At 40.5% G+C, this 20,196-nt stretch overlaps 2 protein-coding genes across 32 annotated transcripts in view; one reads left to right on the top strand and one right to left on the bottom strand.

The window, feature by feature from the left end:
* The window catches only part of nrxn1b (neurexin 1b), a gene marked incomplete at its 5' end in the record, with an annotated part of 604,334 nt that overhangs the window by 454,652 nt on the left and 129,486 nt on the right, over positions 1–20,196 (bottom strand).
* Positions 1–20,196, top strand: part of vit (vitrin) — a 65,914-nt gene that overhangs the window by 42,915 nt on the left and 2,803 nt on the right. For 6 of the 31 annotated variants that reach the window (XM_087278694.1, XM_087278695.1, XM_087278692.1 and 3 more), the window contains 17 exons: positions 454–531; positions 1,175–1,357; positions 2,117–2,149; positions 4,473–4,511; positions 4,600–4,653; positions 5,139–5,204; positions 5,312–5,374; positions 7,019–7,093; positions 7,245–7,310; positions 9,419–9,481; positions 11,448–11,498; positions 11,611–11,643; positions 12,739–12,804; positions 13,380–13,527; positions 13,685–13,788; positions 17,409–17,635; positions 18,103–18,616. In XM_087278694.1, the coding sequence (XP_087134820.1) occupies positions 454–531; positions 1,175–1,357; positions 2,117–2,149; positions 4,473–4,511; positions 4,600–4,653; positions 5,139–5,204; positions 5,312–5,374; positions 7,019–7,093; positions 7,245–7,310; positions 9,419–9,481; positions 11,448–11,498; positions 11,611–11,643; positions 12,739–12,804; positions 13,380–13,527; positions 13,685–13,788; positions 17,409–17,635; positions 18,103–18,616 (1,863 nt within the window). The remainder of the gene's footprint in view (positions 1–453; positions 532–1,174; positions 1,358–2,116; positions 2,150–4,472; positions 4,512–4,599; positions 4,654–5,138; positions 5,205–5,311; positions 5,375–7,018; positions 7,094–7,244; positions 7,311–9,418; positions 9,482–11,447; positions 11,499–11,610; positions 11,644–12,738; positions 12,805–13,379; positions 13,528–13,684; positions 13,789–17,408; positions 17,636–18,102; positions 18,617–20,196) is intronic. The other 25 variants (XM_087278700.1, XM_087278698.1, XM_087278689.1 and 22 more) reach the window with 13 other exon arrangements.

Below are 20,196 nucleotides of genomic sequence, written 5' to 3'. Positions count from 1 at the left end.
AGAAAATAATTAGTGTAGCTGCTGTTCATAATATATTTAAATAAGAGATATAACTATAACTGTGCTATAACTGAAGATAGCAGTCATATAAACAAACATAGAAACGAAGATGTAAAGCATTTGAGTATTAAATGCATTAGGTGTGTAGGAGTGTGTCCTACAGGTGGTTTATCAAGCCCACTCACCTGCACGGAGCACACTCATGCATCATACTGTTATGTGCTGCAGTATGTGTGTGTGTGCTTTACTAAAGAGATGGGTCTTTAATGTAGTGTTGAGTTGAGAGAGTGTGTCTGAGCCTCGACATCATCAGGAAGGCTATTGCGGAGTTTAGGAGCCATAAAGGAGAAGGGTCGACCTCCTTTAGTGGACTATTGCATAACAAACTCACATTACTGATGTTTTAAACGTTGCTTACAAACATTTACTTACAAACTTGTTTTTTTGTGCCAGTTGGTAAACCAAAGAAAGGGGTGATCTATCCATCCACGCTGGTCTTCGTCACTTCAAGACCCTCCGCAGGTAAAACAGGTAAGTGCTACTCTCGTCATCTCATGTCTAAATGTGGCTCACGCATCCATGCAAAAAAAATAAAAAGCACTTTATTTTAAGGTACAGATCTTGCTATAAATAAACCATTAACTATTACTTTTAGGTCCTAATTTGCTGCTTATTAGTTATTAAATTTGGGTTTAGGTATTACAGTGCTTTGTAGGTATTGTAAAGTGTTTCTTTCTTAGAGTTTTTGTCTTGTTTCAAGTCCAAATATCTGAAAACTCTTAAATCAAGAAGCATTTTCTAGACAAGCACAGAATATAGTGTTGTTTACAGCAATATTGAGTCAAAATGAAGTGAATTTTCCATTAAAACAAGCAAAATAATCTGCAATAGGAGAAGAAATAAAATCTTATGTCAAAAAAAAACAAGCTTATTTTGCTTAGTTTTGCGTAAAACTGAAAATTTACAGATATTTTTACCAGTGGTTTTATTTTTTAAAAGAGCTGGGATGAGGGTGGAGTCCATACTTTGTCAATTAACTAAACACTTTAATCATTAAGTCATTTACAGACATTATAATGGAATTAATCTGTCTGTATAGTAGTTTGCAGAATGTCTTTAATGATGGATGTAGCTGTACAGTAGAGCAGTTCATCATTTATTCCTGTTTCCTAAGGAGAGTCCAAAGATCTGCCGTACACTACTGCATCGCTAGTGACAGAGGCTGCAGAGGCGGAGCCAAGCACCACTACAACCCCACCCACCACCACCACCACTACCACCACCCCGCCGACCACGACCACACCCACCACAACATCAGCCAAACCACGGGCCACCGTTCATAGAGTCCGCGAGGCAGGTGAGCCTTCAGTCTGATGCCTTAATGAAACATCAGTCTCTGATGATCAGACGCATCCATCCGTTTGATCTGGGGTCAGTTTTTCAGTACTGTGCATCACTACTGGACCATACACCAGGTTTCCCTCTCTATCCGTCCTCTTTCCTCAGTACTGGCAGGTTTTTACAACGATTTTGAAGCATAATATACAACACTAACCCAGACAATATATCACTACAGAATAAAAATGTTATACAGTATATAAGGTTTATTTGCGGTGGTGAATTGCATTATGGGATGTTGATCTCTGCTCAACTCTGCAGTTTAACAAAGTGACTTTTAATGACTTTTTAGTCATTTAAAACAATATAATGTATAATAAACAATTTCTAGAGAAATAAGTGTGTAAAATAGCAGTGCTGCAGTTTATTTCAAGCTTTCTGTGGTGTAATATACAACACCAGCACACACAATACAGCACTGCACACTGTTACACATCAGAAAAGACACTTTATACTGTTCAAGGTTAAAAGTCATTGCAAGAATGATCAAGATCCCATAATGCAATTCAGAAGCAGAAATAAAGAATAAAAACTAATCCTACAATATGAAAGGCGTCTCTCATAATCAGATCTCTTGTCTCTGAGGATCAGATGCTCTCATCTGTTTGTTCTGGGGTCAGTTGTTTAGTATCGTCTTCAGATGAGCATCCCTGCTGGACGATACGCCTCAGCTTTTCCTCTTTCAGTGTGTAAATAAACGTGTTTCTCTCTGATCTAGGCAGCAGTCACCCGTATTTCAGCTCTCTTGCACGTAAGTCTTCGCCGCTCCCTCGTGTGGCTCCTGTGGCTGCGCTCTCGTTTCGTTTTATTCCTGCTTTCCGGGTGTGTTTCTGAGTGTTTACAGAGCTGCTGGTCTCTTAAGTGTCTCTTTGGTTTTGTGTTATTGTAGCAACCGTCTGTGTCTGATGGGGTGTGGATGGTGTTTTACTGACAATCGCTTTCTAAGTTCAATCCACTTTAAAGTCAGCATGAAGCAAGGTTTTACTTCACAGCGTGATGACAGAGAGACATTTAATGAAAACAGAATTTTATTCACCAAGAATAAAAAATGCTAAATCTGAGGGATTTGTGGTTAGAGAAACACGTTTCACAGGCAGAGCCGGCGCCAGCCAAGTGTTGATGATGATGCTGATGATGATGATGATGGGGCGTCTGTACCAACAGGGGGCGATCACACTAATGCATATAGTGCTCCCAGCTTAAGATGTTGTGTTCCTTATACTTTAACGCACTATAAAACCAACAGATCACTGCTATAACAACATGCAACAAACAACTTCTTTATACAAATGAAAAACACCTAGACCTACATATTAAAAACCCATAATCATGGATAAATAAGCAAGTCTTAGATCAACAGATGTGTGTGTGTATATATATAGTTGAAGCCAGAATTATTAGCTCCCCTTTTAATTTTCTTTTTTATTATTTCCCTGATGATGTTGAACAGATTCAGGAAATGTTAACAGTATGTCTGATAATATTTGTTCTTCTGGAGAAAGTCTGATTTGTTTTATTTGGGCTAGAATAAAAGCAGTTTTTAATAGTGTTAAAGTCATGTTAAGGTCAATATTATTCGCCCCTTCAGCAATATTAGTGTTGGATTGTCTCCAGAACAAACCACTGTTATACAATGACTTGCCTAATTACCCTAACTTTACCCTAATTACCCTAGTGAAGCCTTTACATGCACTTTAAGCTGAACACATCAGTTATTAACACTGTTATGGGGGGGGGGGGGGGGGGTTATAATCCAGGGGGCGAATAATTCTGACTTCAACTGTATTTATGCATCAATTCAGAAGTTTTTCTGCTAATTCATGAAGCAAGCACATTACCACATCAACAACATCAAAAGCATGTTTAACCCTACAAGTTTATTTAACCCCTTAACTCTCGCCGCCACTTTATGAACATAGACATGAAAATGACATGTTCAACTTGAAATATTGTCAATCTTCAACGCTTTGGTGCACAGCTTGGTCTCATTTTACAGAAGACAGATGTCAGATAGTAGCTGGAGTGAAAAAGATTCAGAAAGTTAAATAGATAACAAGTGATGTGTCTTAATGTTTATCGAATTAATCAATAAATGTATGTGTTACTATAATAAACGAAATGTTCATTTTACAAAATACAAAAAAAGTTTTAGCCTAAAATTAACGATAAATAAAGCTACGTATAAGAACAAATTATATTAAATAAACTAAGTTGATATCTCTAAAAATTTGCCTTCAGTAGAATTTTATTTGGCTGCAGTTCCAGACATGACCACCAGGTTTCAGTTTACATTGGTGACATAGGGCGTCATTGTGTTTTGAGAAATATGACCTGTATTTTGTCTTACTTATGACAATAATAGTAAAGTAAACATCACATTCTAAAGTAGTACGTCACCTCTGAAATCATATAAACACTTACATGTGGATTGCTGTAGCCAAGTAATGCTTTACAACTCCTTGACTTTCCTTTTCCAAATGAATAAATAACTGTTGCTCAGTAATAACTATCAAAAATCAGCCAACAGATGTGAAAACTAGACATTTAATGCAATATAGTTTGTTATGATTGTTTTATGTTTAGACTACAATGTTATGTTTTGAATATGTATCCTTAAAAGAACTTAAAATACGCATTCAGTAGTCTTAGACCTTTCCAACTGTATGCAGTCTGTCATGACTAGATTACGATTTAATAGCTAAAACATTGATTCTGTTCAATGAGTGAAGCAAAATTGGCTATTAAACTGTCCTAAACTCAAAGGTTGATATTTTAGCTTATTGCTTACTTTAGGAAATCAGTGCAGTAGGGTCATTTTCTTTCAGAACAGCACATTTTATTATTAAAATCTGTTTTGAATAATGGTAATCTGAATAATCTGAGGGCGTGGGTTAATAATGACACCCTGCATGGCGCCGGTTCATTGACAGTACAGTAAAATGACAAGCATTGATGAAGTCTGTATAAACTCAAGCTTTCATGTTGACTCTAAGGTTGCTGTAACAGTTGACTATAAGAGACAGTGAAACATGTAGTGCTTCATTACCTCTGTCCTCTCTAAACACTGCATGCAGGACAGTCTCAGAGCGTCCAGGGGAAGGCTCCCACTCAAGGTACGTCCTGCTTAGATCATCTCCACCTTTCTCACCTCTTCTCTCAGTAGTGAAAAGCTCAAACTCTAACCATAACATCTGTCTGAAGCCTTCAGAGGGAGCTCCGTCTATGCCAGTAGGTTTTTACCCCGCACAAACACAGGTAAAGCACATTATTTATCCTTTTCTTGTGATTTTCGCTCGCTGTGTTGAAGTTTTTTCTGTGTTCAAGCTATTTTGTGTCTAATAGACGTTAAAAGATCCCCCACAGTCCAAACACATGCGCTATAGGGGAACTGATCAACTCCACTGGCCATAGTGTATGAGTGTGTGTGTGTATGTGAATGAGTGTGTATGGGTGTTTCCCAGTACTGTGTTGCAGCTGGAAGGGCATCCGCTGTGTAAAATATATGCTGGAATAGTTGGCAGATCATTCTGCTGTGGTTACCGCTCATTAATAAAGGACTACGAAAGGAAAATGAATGAATAAAAATAAGAAAAAAACACACTCAGTTTGGGAAAAAAAACACTTTTGTGTGTGTGTGTGTGTGTGTGTGTGTGTGTGTGTGTGTGTGTGTGTGTGTGTGTGTGTGTGTGTATCTGTGTGTTTTTCCAGTGATTTAGACGCAGTGTGTGTTTGTATTGCAGGTGTGCAGCGTCCAGAGATGAGCGCCACCGTCCGCAGACAGCCGGCTCCGTCAGCTCCAGCCTCAGGTTCAGCAATCCTTCATTCAGTTCAGTCTTCATTCAGTAGCAGCTGCAGGCATCAGCTCTTGCTTTCTGATCTGTTGGATGTTTTTTCATCTGCTTCACATGTTAAGGAGCGTACAGTCGAGGTCAGCCGCCATCTGAGAGGAAGCAGCACACGCCGCAGTCTAATCCCGGTGAGTTTCTGTTAGCACACGGCGATACACATCAACACTATATCAGCATATACTGCACTGTATGAGTGTATATTAGCACAACTGACACACCTGCACTGCAAAACATGGGCTCTTATTCACAGTTTCTAGTCTAAATATCTAAAAATAGTTAAATCAAGAAGCATTTTGTAGACAAGTAAACAATATTGTCTTCTTTTCAGAAATAATGAGTAAAAATTACGTGAATTTTTCCTTAAAACAAGCAAAATAATCTGACGATGAAAAGGAAAAACTCACTTTGTTTTGACATACTTTCTCTTAGAACAAGTTAATAATGTTCACTTGTCTACAAAATGCTTCTTGATTTAAGAGTTTTTAGATATTTGGACTAGAAACAAGACAAGAACTCTGCATGTTTTGCAGTGTGTGCAAAATATACTTGTAGTATCTACAACAGGGGTGCCCAAACTCGGTCGTGGAGGGCCGGTGTGCTGCATATTTTAGTTCCAACCACAATTAAACACACCTGAACCAGCTAATCAAGCTTTTTCTAGATGCACTAAGAAACATCCAGGCTAGTGTGTTGAAGGAAGTTGGAGCTAAGCTATGCAGGACACCGGCCCTCCATGACCGAGTCCGGACACCCCTGATCTAGAAGCATCAGGTGAAACTGTAATTAACCACTTTAGATGTGTGCAATTCTACCACATAAACACCTTGGGTTATTTTACTAGCAGTTGTACCAGTTTGTAAAACCACCAGTGATGTCAGCGAAGGGATGATACATCCAGCCGGTGGTTATCACAGAATACAGCACTACAGGTTTATCAGCAGCTCTCCTGAAGGGTTTATTTAGTGATAACAACCGGCTGGATGTACATTATGCTGATTATTACTTGACTACTTGTCACAAAACTAAACAATTACAAATAAAACATTGATTTGAGCTGTAATCATTTACTATTTATTGACTAATTTGCTAGTTAATAAAAGCTTGCAAAATAAAAAGGCTGAACGGAGCATACACTAACTTACGTATTATTTTGTCACAGAGTCAAGAACAGTGGAGATGATGAATATGTTCATTCATTAATGGTCAAGATATTTTATTATTTTGTTTAAACTAAGTAGAAGTTATATTAGTGAAATTTAAAATTTAAAATTAATGAATTCATCAGTGCAAATAGTGTATTTGTCAGCATGTAATTGTTGACATGATAAAAAATAATTATTATTTGAACATTTTTCCAGTTTAAACAGTTGATTTATATTGCATTCAGTTCATCTTTATTTCTCTAGCACTTTTACATTGTAGATTGTGTCACAGCAGCTTCACATGTAAGTCCAGTCAGTGTCAGTCCAGTTTTGCATGATAGAAGCAAAGGAAAAAAGGCAAAGCATTGCATAAAAATGTAAACATCTGACCATCTTTAACGTTTTATTAAGTAAAAATCATATTTGGTAACTTCATTGACACTGATTACTATATCATTTTAACACCGATTAACACTCCAGGGTGTTTAATTAACTCTTCAGCTGGTGCCCTATAAAGATGAATCTATAATAATGCATCGTTGCATTTATTCTCAAGATCCAGCTCTACTTCAGGCCATTTGATGTCCTTTGGTAATGTATGATCAGTAGTTTCTCAATCTCCCTATCTAGTGTTTGCCAGAAGAGATTGGACACACCCCTCGTATGCACGACCTGATTGGTTCTCTGGCAGCAGAAGGCCAACAGGTATCAGTGACGTAACTCTGCATAAACCAGCATTAAACAAGACATAAACCAAACCTAAACAAGACGAGTAAATATCCATAAACAGATCATAAGTCATGCTAATCATCGTGTCTGAATCTGACATGAGGAAACCCTCACTCTCTGTGTTCAGACAGTAGCCAGTCTGTGCCCAACACAGGCTATAAGTGGAGCCGGACGAGCAGCGGTGACCCCGCAGGTGAGGATCACACACAAATCTGCTTCACATGTGCATTTCATGTGCAGGTCTGTTCTTGATGATGGAACAGCAGCATATTAATGTACACTGCAGAACATATCCAGCAGTTTCTGTATTTTGTGATTTATATTTGACTTTTCGCCTTTAGTTTATGCTGTGAGTTGCATTGTAGGATCCTTAATCTCTCTTCCTCCAACTTTTAACCTTGAAAAGTGACTTTGATGATCATTTTTAATAGTTTAAAGTGGTATGTTGTCTAAATTGTTATATGTTTTCTACTTATTTCTCTAGATATTATATTTCTTACACAATATATTATTTTAATCTACTAAAATGTCAGTAAAAGTCACTTTGTTAAACTGTAGAGTTGACTTTTCATCATCAAATGTGGACAGAGCAGAGATCAACATCCCATAATGCAATCCACCACCGCAAATAAACAGAAAACACACAAAGTACAGGAACTGATGAAGAAGAGATATTTTTACAGTGTGCGCATGTTCCTGCTGCTCATTTCTGCTCTGCATTCACTTCCTCCATGCGGTTTAAACAGCACAGGCTCATTGTTAATATGTGCCCAGGGCTACATTTCTGAGAACCCAGAAATATGTGACTTGGGTAAATATGGCTGCTTTTTGTGTGCAAAACAAATATAATGGACTGGTATCGCTCACTGATTACCCCAGTACGGACAGCTTTTCTGGTGTTTCTTCTCAACCTCATATGCCATTTGACTGTAAGGGGAATAGTGACCACTGCTTTTTAAAACTTTTAAGTTGTACCGGACAACAGTTGATCAAACTGGTCTGGGCTCAGTCTGAAGCACCGCTGACAGCCTCCATCATCCAGGTACAGTTTCTGGAGTTGATGAGCTCACTGAGCTGCTGCACCTCTAAAAGGATCTAGTGGACTCAGACACAGCTCCAAATGAAGCGATGCTGTTTTTCAGCCTTCCTAAAGCACTTAAACACAGCTACTCTCTCTCAAAAAAAAAACATGTTAGCCATTTAGCAATGAAGCCACCGGGCGCACAGATTGGTGTAAAATTCAGTGTTTCTCCACTGGGGGGCGATCTGTGTAATACCATGAAATCCAGATGAAGCGAACAGGTTCACTCAGATCGCCCGTATTGGAGAAGCACTGATTTCACAAGGTTTATCATTTTTACCTGATCTCCAGTCAGTTTGAATGTGTTTTAATGAGACATTTGTAAAATGAAAATTAATAATAGCCCACCATGCCACAAACAAAATATAAAACAACTTAGAAAACTTTTTGTCTTGTTTCAGACTATGCATGCACTTAATGTGTTATGACAGTAGATGATAAAATAAGATTTATAGATTATACTTTCAATTTATAGTTTGCACTATTTTTGAAAAAGTCAATGTAGGCTGAGTTTTTATTGCATTTACATGTTTTGATCAGCAGATGTCACTAGTGTTTGCTCTGGATCTGAATCATTCTGAGAAGTAATTGGCTCAATGGTTTCAAATCTTCAAAAAGCTGTGTTTCTCCCATCACTAAAGCAACGTGTGCCGGAGTCTGGCAACCAGATACAAAAAAACAACAAAAGCAGTGTAAAATCATGGTAAAAGCACTCCACTTCTATGCAACATCCCAAGTCTCCTGGAAGTTCCGAGAGTGTCCCGCCAATGCATAGAGACTCCTGGATGCCTGCAAACGGCTGAAAATCTCCTGGACATCGTGCGTCTTCCTTAAATACGTCGTGCAGCCAGACGTAGCCCAAGTCACATTTTTCTCAGTTCTCAAATGTACAGCCCTGGGCACATACCTCCGCTGAGCCTGGGTTGGGTTTAAATAAGCCTGTGCTGCTAGCTTTGTCATGCTGCTTATATAAATGCATTCCAATGTGCATCCCATATGAAACGCGCACACACACACACACACACACACACACACACACACACACATACATGTCCTGCTGCAGTGATTCCACTTTGCTTTATTATCCATGTCAGAGAGCAGGTGGTAAGCTGCAGGTTTTTCTCTTGCTAACACGTTCACATGTGCATTATGGGTATGATGATCTCCATAATGTCTTATATCCAGCTAACCGCTCTGCTACCGCTGCCTCTTTCCTGCAGTGTTTGACCCAGTGCCTGATAGAACAGAGTATGAGCACTGGCCGCATAACAATCAGCAGTTCTGTAAGTATTCTTCCACATTATTGAGTTATGAGTCGACATGATTAATGTGTTATAATAGTCTGGCTCTCTGTAATGGCCTCCAGCATGGTACACTGTATCTACACTGGTTTGCTGGTTTTAGGTTGGTCTTCAAACCTGGATCAGGTGATCTTGAGCTCTTTCAACACTCTTACAATCTATGCTTCTTTATTTAAAGCTGCTCTCAGCAAATGATGACGAGCAATCCTAAAGTTTAAAATCAGCAAACACAAACACGCCCATAACCCAACAGGACCCACCCATTTTAATTACTAGACACACCTCTTCTTGCTGATTGGCTGATTGACACTGCAGTCAAAAGTGTTTTTCAGATATTGCACAGTGAATCATTCATGGAAACTTTTCAGTTCACAAAAGATGAAGGTTTATCAGATCATAAGAAATCTTCACAATAAGGATCACATTTTTATATAAAATATTTTAAGTTAAAGCTGAAAGATTCTTTGTGGAAATACAATGGTTCTTTCTGGTACATTACTGCTAAATATTTTTCAGTGTAAAGCATATATATATACAGGAGTTTTCAGTTAAATAAACTGATTATTGTAGATTAATCAAGTCTATTTTTTTAATTACAAATACAGATTTTAGCTGAGTTTGGAGTCAGTTTAATTAATGTGAGCTGAAATTAATTGTAAACCTTGTAAAAATATAAGGGTGAAACAATTTTTTCACTTTGTGAAGTCGGTCTTCCAGCAAATCTTTTATTAATATTTTCACTGGAATTAGGTGGAATAAGATGGAATTAGGAACAATATGAAAATAAGTTTTCTTCATACTTTATTTATTAATTTTTTGCATAAAAATGCTTCTAGTTTGTCCGAGTGGAACAACATCATGCAGTAGTCAACCTCAACATTGCTGAAATTGCCCATAATACAGCAAAATAACCTCTCTCCCACCACACCACAACCTCAAAACATTGTGCATTTCTGAGTGTGCCTCACACAGGTGAGTGGGCTTGACAAACCACCTGCAGAAAACACTCTCTTTCATCTCTCTGACACTTTAACCCTCATCTGCACCAGACGCCTCACACAGGTGAGTGGGCCTGATAAACCATCTGTAGAAACTCTTCTCTCTCTAAACAATTACTCTGGTACTTATTCTCTGAGCACAAACAGATGCTTTGTATAACTGGCTTATCTTGTGTGTGTTGCCTCATCTTGTTGAACTGTTGAATGCCTCCTCAATTGTAAGTCTCTTTGGACAGAAGCATCTGCTGAATGACTGAATGTAAAGACAGTAAGAACAGGAGGGGATGCATTATGGAGAGCAGTGAGTGTGTGATGGAGAAGGCTGAACGACACACTTCTGTCCTCGAGTCTGCAGTCAATAGAGGCTTTGTTTCAGTCGCCCACTGCTCCTACAGCTGCTCGATGTTGGGTTTGGACAAACAGAGTCAGAAATTCAGGGACAATTTTACAGTTTCACTGAGAGGAAGCTGTATCCCCAACCATTCAGAACAAACAGTGCAAGTTAAAGGGTCAGTTCACCCAGAAACGTAAACTCTGACAATTATTCCTCTCTCTCATGTGGTTTCAATCCTCTGAGCCATCCGTTCATCTTCAGGAAACAAATGCAGATGTTTTAGATGAAACCCTGGAGCTCTCTCATCCTCCATAGACAGCACGGGTCCCGAGACCCGCAAAAACCGAAAGCATTGAGCATCATTCAGTGTCTTCAGTGTTCAACACTTTTGTGTGAGAAAAGCATGACCAGTGCTGTTATATAAATAGCAATAGTTCTGAAAGTAAACAGTACACTGGTATACTAATACAATATTAAAGCAGTATAAGACAAACAGTGGCTGTGTTTTAGAGCAGTGTCCATGGAGGATCCAGTGAGTATCAGTGTGTTTCTGACTGCCGCGGTGTCTTCATGAACCCGAAGGTCTGATTCTCATGCCCATTATTTCTGTTTTCAGCTCCTGAGTCTGAAGAAAACAAGCCTGTGCCTGAGACGAGCCACACACGAGGTCAGTCACAAACACAGATCACAAAAACACCACAGCAGATGATGATGATGATGATGATGATGATGATGAATGAGTGTGTGATGAGTAATAATCAGAGATTCCTGAATTACAGAGACGCCTGCAGAGTCAAACCCATTCGAGTCAGGTGAGGACAATAATTAATATAATGAACCAGTGAATGAATGACCGAATGAAGGAGTGAATGTATGAAGGAATGAATGTAAAAATGAATGAATGAACAAACAAGGGAATGTATGAATGAATGAACAAATGGGTTAATGAATGAATGAATGAATGAATGAATGAATGTATCAATGAATCAATGAACAAGTAAATGAATGAATGAATGAATGAATGAATGAATGAATGAATAAACAAACAAGTGAATGAATAAAAGAACGAATTAACAAACAAGTGAATGAATGAATTAATGTATGAATGCATGCATGCATAAATGAATGAATGAATGAATGAACAAGTGAATTAATGAACAAACATGAACGAATGAACAAGTGAATGAGTGAATGAATTAATTAATTAATTGATTAATTAATTAATTAAAGAATGAATGAACGAACAAGTGAATGAATGAACAAATGAGTGAATGAATGAACAAACAAGTGAATGAATGAATCAATCAATGAATGAAAGAATGAATGAACGAACTAACGAACAAGTGAATGAATGAAGAAACAAGTGAATGAATGAAGGAATAAATGAATGAATGAATGAATGAATGAATGAATGAACGAACGAACTAACGAACAAGTGAATGAATGAAGAAACAAGTGAATGAATGAATGAATGAATGAATGAATGAATGAATGAATGAATGAATGAATGAATGAACGAGCTAACGAACAAGTGAATGAATGAAGAAACAAGTGAATGAATGAATGAATGACTATAAATGAATGAACAAGTAAATGAATGAATGAACCAGTAAATGAATGGATTATTGAATGAATGAATGAATGTACCAACAAGGTAACTTTCATAATTTAATGAAAGAATGAATGAATGAACAAACAAGTGTGTGAATGAATGAACAAAGAAGCGAATAAATGAAGGAACGAGTATAGATAGAAAATAATATAGAAATAATGAATGAGCAAGCCACAGAACAGGTGAATGAATGAATGAATGAATGAATGAATGAATGAATGAATGAGAAATGCATACTGATATTGTAAGTGAGTGTGTTTGTGTGGATCTGCTGATTTTCTTTCTCCTCTCTCAGGCTTCACTTCTCGAGTCATGGACACCACAGCCAGAGCTCCTGAAGTCCCGTCTCAAGGAGATCCAAGTACTCTCAAACACACATCTATATTGTTTTATTATTTGTCAAATGTTTGCCAAGTGCTGTTTAACAGAGCAAGGACATTTTTCACAGTATTTCCCATTACATTTTCTCCTGGTGAAAGTCAGATTTCTTTTAGATCGGAATAAAAACATTTATATATTTGAAATGTAAAAACTGCTGTGGTCAATATTATTAGCCCCCTTAAGAAATTACTTTTTTTTAAATTGACCTTTAATTTGATTCAGCTAACTTTTTAGTCTTTAAATTGCTCTTTAAAGTGCACTTAATATGCAGAAATCACTTTAATAAGAGTTTAACCCTAGTTGTTTGTCAGCATCTCCAGCCTCTAATAGTAAAGATGAATGAACTGTGTTTGCTCTGGTCAGACTTGATGCAGAAACTCTTTGATTGACATTCTCCCTTTGTCATCAGAGGGGGAAAGCCCCGCCCACTAGTGCCCATCTCTCCATCTCATTAGCATAAACAGCAGCCCTGAGTGAGCAGCAGCCGTTCCCTTTAACCTCAGTGTTTATAGCAGACAGACATTGACATCTGGCCTGGTCTCATTCTCTCTGCAGACTGTAAAGTGGACATGGCGTTCCTCATGGACGGCAGCTGGAGCATCGGGAAACGCCGCTTCAAGATCCAGAAGGATTTCCTAGTGGAGGTTTCTCAGGCACTCAATGTGGGCGTGGCCGGAGCCATGATGGGCATCATTCAGTACGGGTGAGAGGATGAAAACTGAGCAGAGATTGAGGAGACCAGAGCGAGGATGGATAGCAGATTAATATATATATACTGTGTGTGTGTGTGTGTGTGTGTGTGTGTGTGCGTGTGTGTGTGTGTGTGTGTGTGTGTGTGTGTGTGTGTGTGTGTGATATAGGGATGATCCAGTGACAGAGTTCAGTCTGAAGCAGTTCTCCAACTCTAAGGACCTGAAGCCGGCCATCAGTAAGATCGTGCAGAAGGGCGGTCCGTCACATGTGGGTGAGTTTCACCTGAAGCACAGAATCAGATTCAAACCTCACACCAAGATCATTGATGTGTCAAACTTTTAAAGACGTTTGTGGATGAGTGATGCTCAGTTGCGTCTCAGACTGTTATTCTGAGGACGTTTCCATACCTATAAACATGACACTGCACAAAAAGAAACGTGATTGGTTGGTTAACCTGTCAATCATACTACATAGTAGGCTGGTCTTGACCATTCAAAGCGGCCTGAGCTCTGGATATAGGCAGCATAGCTCAAACTACATTCGTGAGCCTGAAAACTCAAAATAAAGCTGAACTTACCTGAGTAAACCCACACCATCTTCATCCAGCTGGCCTGAGGAGCAGAAGTTATCTCAGGATCCACTGAACTCCAGCCACAGAAGATCTAAATCTGCGCTGGAAACTGTGGCTAAATTACAGGCTGTGAGCTGACCAGATGCCTGAGGTTTATCCAAGCTAGAGATTAGCTTTTCTCATGGCCGCATGGTTTGTGTTATAGATAGTGTCTCTTTAATATAACAGAGGGATCCAGTAAAACAGCAGCTGCCCTATATAAAGACAAAGATAGCCCGGGGCCTCGCTCTATCTGCTTTTCACAGGGAGATGTTCTTCTTCTGTGGGTCTTCAGGCCTGCAGTGACCCTGCAGAGTATTCCCACATCAGTTTCACATCATGCAGCAGAGAGAGAGGGAGATGCAGACGCTTTGTGTTCATCTGTGGTTAAAACAAAGCAATTCCTAGGATGATTTAAATAACTCTAAATGATGTGAAAGATCCCTGAGCTGAAAATAAAGTTTTAGATCCCCAACCATTCCCAGAGATGGGTTACGGCTGGAAAGGGCATCCGCTAAGGAAAAACGTGCTGGATAAGTTGGCGGTTCATTCCGCTGTGGCAACCCCGGATTGATAAAGTGACTAAGCTGAAAAGAAAATGAATGAATGAATGAATGAATGAACAGTCCCCAACTTTTTTATCACTGCGGACTGATTAACGCTTGACAATTTTACCATGACCCAGGGGGTGTGTATGTGTAGATTGCTCTGCGACCATCAGCGGTTTTCTCAGAGGATGACGAGCGTCGCAAAGACATCTGTCTTATACCTATGTTGCTAGCCTGTGAGTTGTGAGTGACATTACAATACAAGATAATACAGTCATTTTTCAAAATAAAAGATCGTTCAGACTCAGACAATAAATAAAATGTAAATGATTAGTGATTTCTTGTGTGGCCCGGTACCAATTGATCCACAGACCGGTACCAGTCCACAGCCTGGAGGTTGTGGACCACTGTTTTAGATATTAGCATCAGTATTTCAGATTTAAGCATATCTGTAATCTAGTGCCTCCAAAACAATGACAAAATGTGGATTTAGACAATGTAAACCTGATTTAAACGTCTAAAGTTTGTCTAAATGGATGAAGGATGTTTTTGTCGTCTCCTCATACTTCAGTTTCAAGAGTTCACCCTCAGCTGATGATTGATTATAAAGCGTGTTTGGCATGCTGTCACCGGAGAGAGCTCAGAATATCCTCGAGCCTTGGGCTCCCTTCCATTAGAAGGGTGAGAGGGGAGTTTGAGCTCAGGTAGATCTCGAGAACTCCCCTACTTGTAAGCGTGCTGAGAAGTGTCTGGCTAATTGTTGTCTTGGATGCTATTTTGGAATAGTCAGTTTACTTATAATGTATGTGTTTGGATGGTTGGAGGAAACCGGGGAACCCAGGGGAAACCCATGTGAACACGGAGAGAACATGAAAACTCTGCACAGAAACAGCAACCAGCCTGGTTAGGCACCAAACCAGCGGCGTTCTTGCTGAGAGGCAACAATGCTAACCACTGGGCCACCGTGCCGCCCTATCAGAGAAGGTGAGGAGTAGGGATTCTTCAAGACGAAGATGACAGGATTGGTTATTTGTAGAGTGTCAGTATCCATCTGATTGGTGTAAAATACAGAGCTGAGGCGGTGTCAGCCGTGTTCAATTATAAGCTCGTGATCCTCTCGAAATTGGTTTGCAAATAAGCCACAACTCGCCAAATCTCCTGACCAATCAAATGCTCTCAAGTATCTGACATGCCCTGCCCCCTTTTTCTCATTGGTTGTTTATTTGATGTGCTTGAGCTCAACCACTCTCACCGGCAGAGCAGTAATAAAAACAACACACTATTGGCTGATTCTTTTAAAGGGGTGGAGCTAATATATGCCCCACCCTCTTCATGCTTCAGATGAGATTATGTCAAACCTCCAATAAAAACTGCACATTTTAAAGCACTTCAGAAGAGCTCTAACAGTGCCGCATGTAGGATTGGCTACATCCTAGTGGTGGATCTGGGTATTACAGTCCAATGTCTCAATATCAGAGTGGGCTCGACTCGACACAAATTTCAACACGTCAAAACAAATAGCTTTTACAATATAAAAAATGTTTAGTTTCATAGATTTAGTTCTAATTTTAGCTTAAGATTTAGGATTCTCACAGGTCATGTATTTTCTGGAATATCATGGAATTTCCAAAGGTCATTTAAAGTCAGAGTTTTCTATTTGAAGTCATAAAATATCAGGGATTTCCTGAAATATTTATGATTATTGTAGCCTAAAATGATTGATTTGCTAGCGAATTTACTCAAAATTTGATGTAAATGTGTATTGTTTCGCTGTTTTGAGATCACGTTTAAGATGTTAATTAAATATCAAACACAGATGGTGCAGAAGGAACTGGAACTGTGTCCTGACTGACTCAATTAAAAAAGAAAGCACCAACTTTTGCACCATTTGCCTCATTTTGCATTAAATTCAGCTATTAGAGAATCTGGGTGAGGCAGTGGCGCAGTAGGTAGTGCTGTCGCCTCACAGCAAGAAGGTCACTGGTTCGAACCTCGCCTCAGTTGGCGTTTCTGTGTGGAGTTTGCATGTTCTCCCTGTCTTCGCGTGGGTTTCCTCCGGGTGCTCCGGTTTCCCCCACAGTCCAAACACATGCGGTACAGGTGAATTGGGTAGGCTAATTTGTCCGTAGGGTATGAGTGTGTGTGTGAATCTGTGTGTGGATGTTTCCCAGAGATGGGTTGCAGCTGGAAGGGCATCCGCTGCGTAAGAACTTGCTGGATAAGTTGGCGGTTCATTCTGCTGTGGTGACTCCGGATTAATAAAGGGACTAAGCCGACAAGAAAATGAATGAATGAATGTATTAGAGTCTTAAAATTATGGAGAGAAACAACAGCTGTGTGTGTGTGTGTGTGTGTGCGCGCATGGGTGTTCCCTTCTGTCTCAGTGCTGTGAGTGTATCTGTTTGCGTGTCTTGATCTCTTTGTTTGTGTCTGTGTGTGTTGTTTCTATTCCCATGCCTGCAGTATGTGTGTGTGTGTGTGTGTGTGTCTGCAGCAGGAGGTGTGTGTTTCCAGCTCTCCTCACTGCTGCATTGATCGTTTGTGCAGCTCTGGAAGTGTGTAAGCAGCAACTAAAACAGTGCAGTGATTGAGGCTGAACTAAAGCTGTTCTGTGTGTGTGTGTGTGTGTGTGTGTGTGTGCGTGTGTGTGTGTGTGTGTGTGTGTGTGTGTGTGTGTGTGTGTGTGTGTGTGTGCGTGCGTGTGTGTGTGTGTTTCTGGCTCTGCTCTCTCAGGAAAGGCTCTGTCCTACATCAACAAGCAGTTCTTCAGTGATGCCAATGGGAACCGCGGTGGGGCGCCCAATGTGGCCGTGGTGCTTGTGGACGGCTGGCCTACGGACCGGGTGGAGGAAGCCTCGCGCCTTGCCAGAGAGTCCGGCATCAACATCTTCTTCGTCACTATTGAGGGCCCAGACGACAACGAGAAGCAGAACGTGGTGGAGAGCAACTTTGTTGACAAGGTATTGACATGCACGACTGATCCAGCGAGATTACACGAGCTGGATTCACTGGTCAGATGCGCTACAAACACTGAGGACACCTGCTGGTTACAAGATGGAAATGCAGACGGAAATGCACAAACTAACGATTAATAGTATGTTACTATATATATTTACAGTGATGGTTATTGTTGTTGGCATAAACGTCTCTTTAGCTTTCTCAAATAATCTAAAAAATGCCACAAAATTAATTAGGTGAAGAATAGTCAAAATTTAACACGCAAAATGCAGTGGAGTGAGAAAAGTGTTTATTGAGTCAAAGAGGTCATAATCTATATTCATGTTAAATGATGAGTTGTTGTTGTTGTAATATGGTAGTCTGTATGTTTAAGTGTAGAGTTAAAGTGCAATATTAATTAATAATAGTTTTATTAATGAGGTAATGAATGATTGTGAGGAGGAATCTTGATTTGTTGTTTGTGCCCTAGGCGGTGTGCAGGACCAACGGCTTCTTCTCGCTTCCCATAGCGAGCTGGTTTGCTCTGCGTAAGGCCGTGCAGCCGCTGGTGAAGCGTGTGTGTGATACGGACCGGCTGGTGTGTAGTAAAACCTGCCTGAACGCCAACGACATCGCCTTCGTCATCGACGGCTCCAGCAGCGTCGGCACCGGAAACTTCCGCACCGTGCTGCAGTTCGTGGCTAACGTGACGCGGGAGTTCGAGATCTCAGACACGGACACCCGTGTGGGCATCGTGCAGTACACGTACGAGCAGCGGCTGGAGTTCGCTTTCGGACAGCACAACAACAAAGCCGACCTGCTGAACGCCATCAAGCGCATAAACTACTGGAGCGGAGGAACCAGCACCGGAGCCGCCATCACCTACGCCGCAGACCAGCTCTTCAGCAAGTCCAAACCCAACAAACGCAAGATCATGATCGTCATCACGGACGGACGCTCCTACGATGACGTGCGGGCCCCGGCGCTGGCCGTGCACCGTACAGGTTAGATTTACTGTCCTGGCCTCATACACACTGCATTACACACAGCTCACACAACACTACAATAACACATCCTAGATCTGAATGGAGGAAATATTCTTATAAGCTCTTTGTTTTCTGAATAGTTGAACGTGCTGACAACACAACCACACAAAACTCATCAATGGAAATCTAATGTATTAACCCATGGAGGTCTGGATTTGGAGTCACACTCAAAGTCCACACTTTAGGCTGATATTACTGTGACGTAATGTCCTGAAAACAAGTCAAAATGAGGCTCAGCCGTGTGCTTTCGCCTGTATGACCTCCACACAATGCCTGGCCATGCTCTCGAGGTGGTGGAGGGTCTCGGGAGGGATCATCTGTCAGAACCTGGACTAAATCATCCGTCAACTCTAGGACAGGCTGTGGCATTCGTTAATGGAGCAAGATATGACGTCCCAGATGTGCTCACAAGAGGTCTGAGGATCTTATCTCGGTACCTGATGGCAGTCAGGCTACTTCTGGCGAGAACATGGAGGGCTGTGCGGCCTTTCAAAGAAATGCCACCCCAGACCATTACTGGCCCACTGCCAATCCGGTCATGCTGGAGAATGTTGCAGGTAGCAGAACACTCTCCAGGGCGTCTCCAGACTCTGTCACATGTACTCATTGTGAACCTGCTTTCATCTGTGAAGAGCACCGGACGCCAGTGGCCAATTTGCCAAGCTTGGTGTTCTCTGTCAAATGCCAAACGTCCTGCACGGTGTTGGGCTGAAAGCACATACCCCACCTGTGGACATCAGGCCCTCAGACCACCCTTATAGAGTCTGTTTGAGCAGACACATGCACATGTGTGGCCTGCTGGAGGTCATTTTGCAGGGCTCTGCCACTGCTCCTCCTGTTCCTCCTTGCAGAACCACCTGCAGAAGCACTCCTTTAGTGGGGATGCGTTGCCAATTGCCCATCAGTTCCACCAGTTGTCTGTTCCGTCTGCGCAGCAGCATGTGAGATGGGTTGTCAGTCAGTGTTGCTTCCTAAGTGTCAGTTTGATTTCTCAGAGGTGTGATTGATTTGGAGTTACATTGTGTTGTTGAAGTGTTCCCTTTATTTTTTAGCGGTGTATAAATGTAAATATTAAAAGGTTTCCAGCATTTAAGATTATGGTCACTGTTAAATATGTCATAACAGCCTTGTGAAAAGGGTCCATTGCATCGGGTCCATTTACGGTTTCGATGTATTAAAAACAGCACATGCTGACGACCCCTGCTGGACAAAACCATGTCAATGCAACAAAAACTCAAGCAAAACATGGATGAACTGGCCAACAAGACACTATAAACTGATATTATATATATATATATATATATATATATATTTTACAAGAGCCTCATTAAAATGACCAGAAGCTCATAAAACTGACTCCTCAAACCTGTCCGGTTATTCATCACGAGGGGCAATCTAAGTGATCCCGCATGATTCGTGTGGATTTTCTGTTATTACACACCAGTGGACAAACATTGAATTTACAGTTTAAACAAGGTTAAACTGTAGACGTCTCAGAGATGCGAGCACGGTCAGTGTGGGATTCTGGGTAAAAGCTT

This window comes from Danio rerio, chromosome 13, assembly GCF_052040795.2.
Source record: "Danio rerio strain M-AB ecotype USA chromosome 13, GRCz13ab, whole genome shotgun sequence".
In the NCBI taxonomy this organism is placed as follows: Eukaryota; Metazoa; Chordata; class Actinopteri; order Cypriniformes; family Danionidae; genus Danio; species Danio rerio.
The sequence above is the reverse complement of the archived record's forward strand: the minus strand, read 5'-3'. Positions and strand labels throughout refer to the sequence as shown.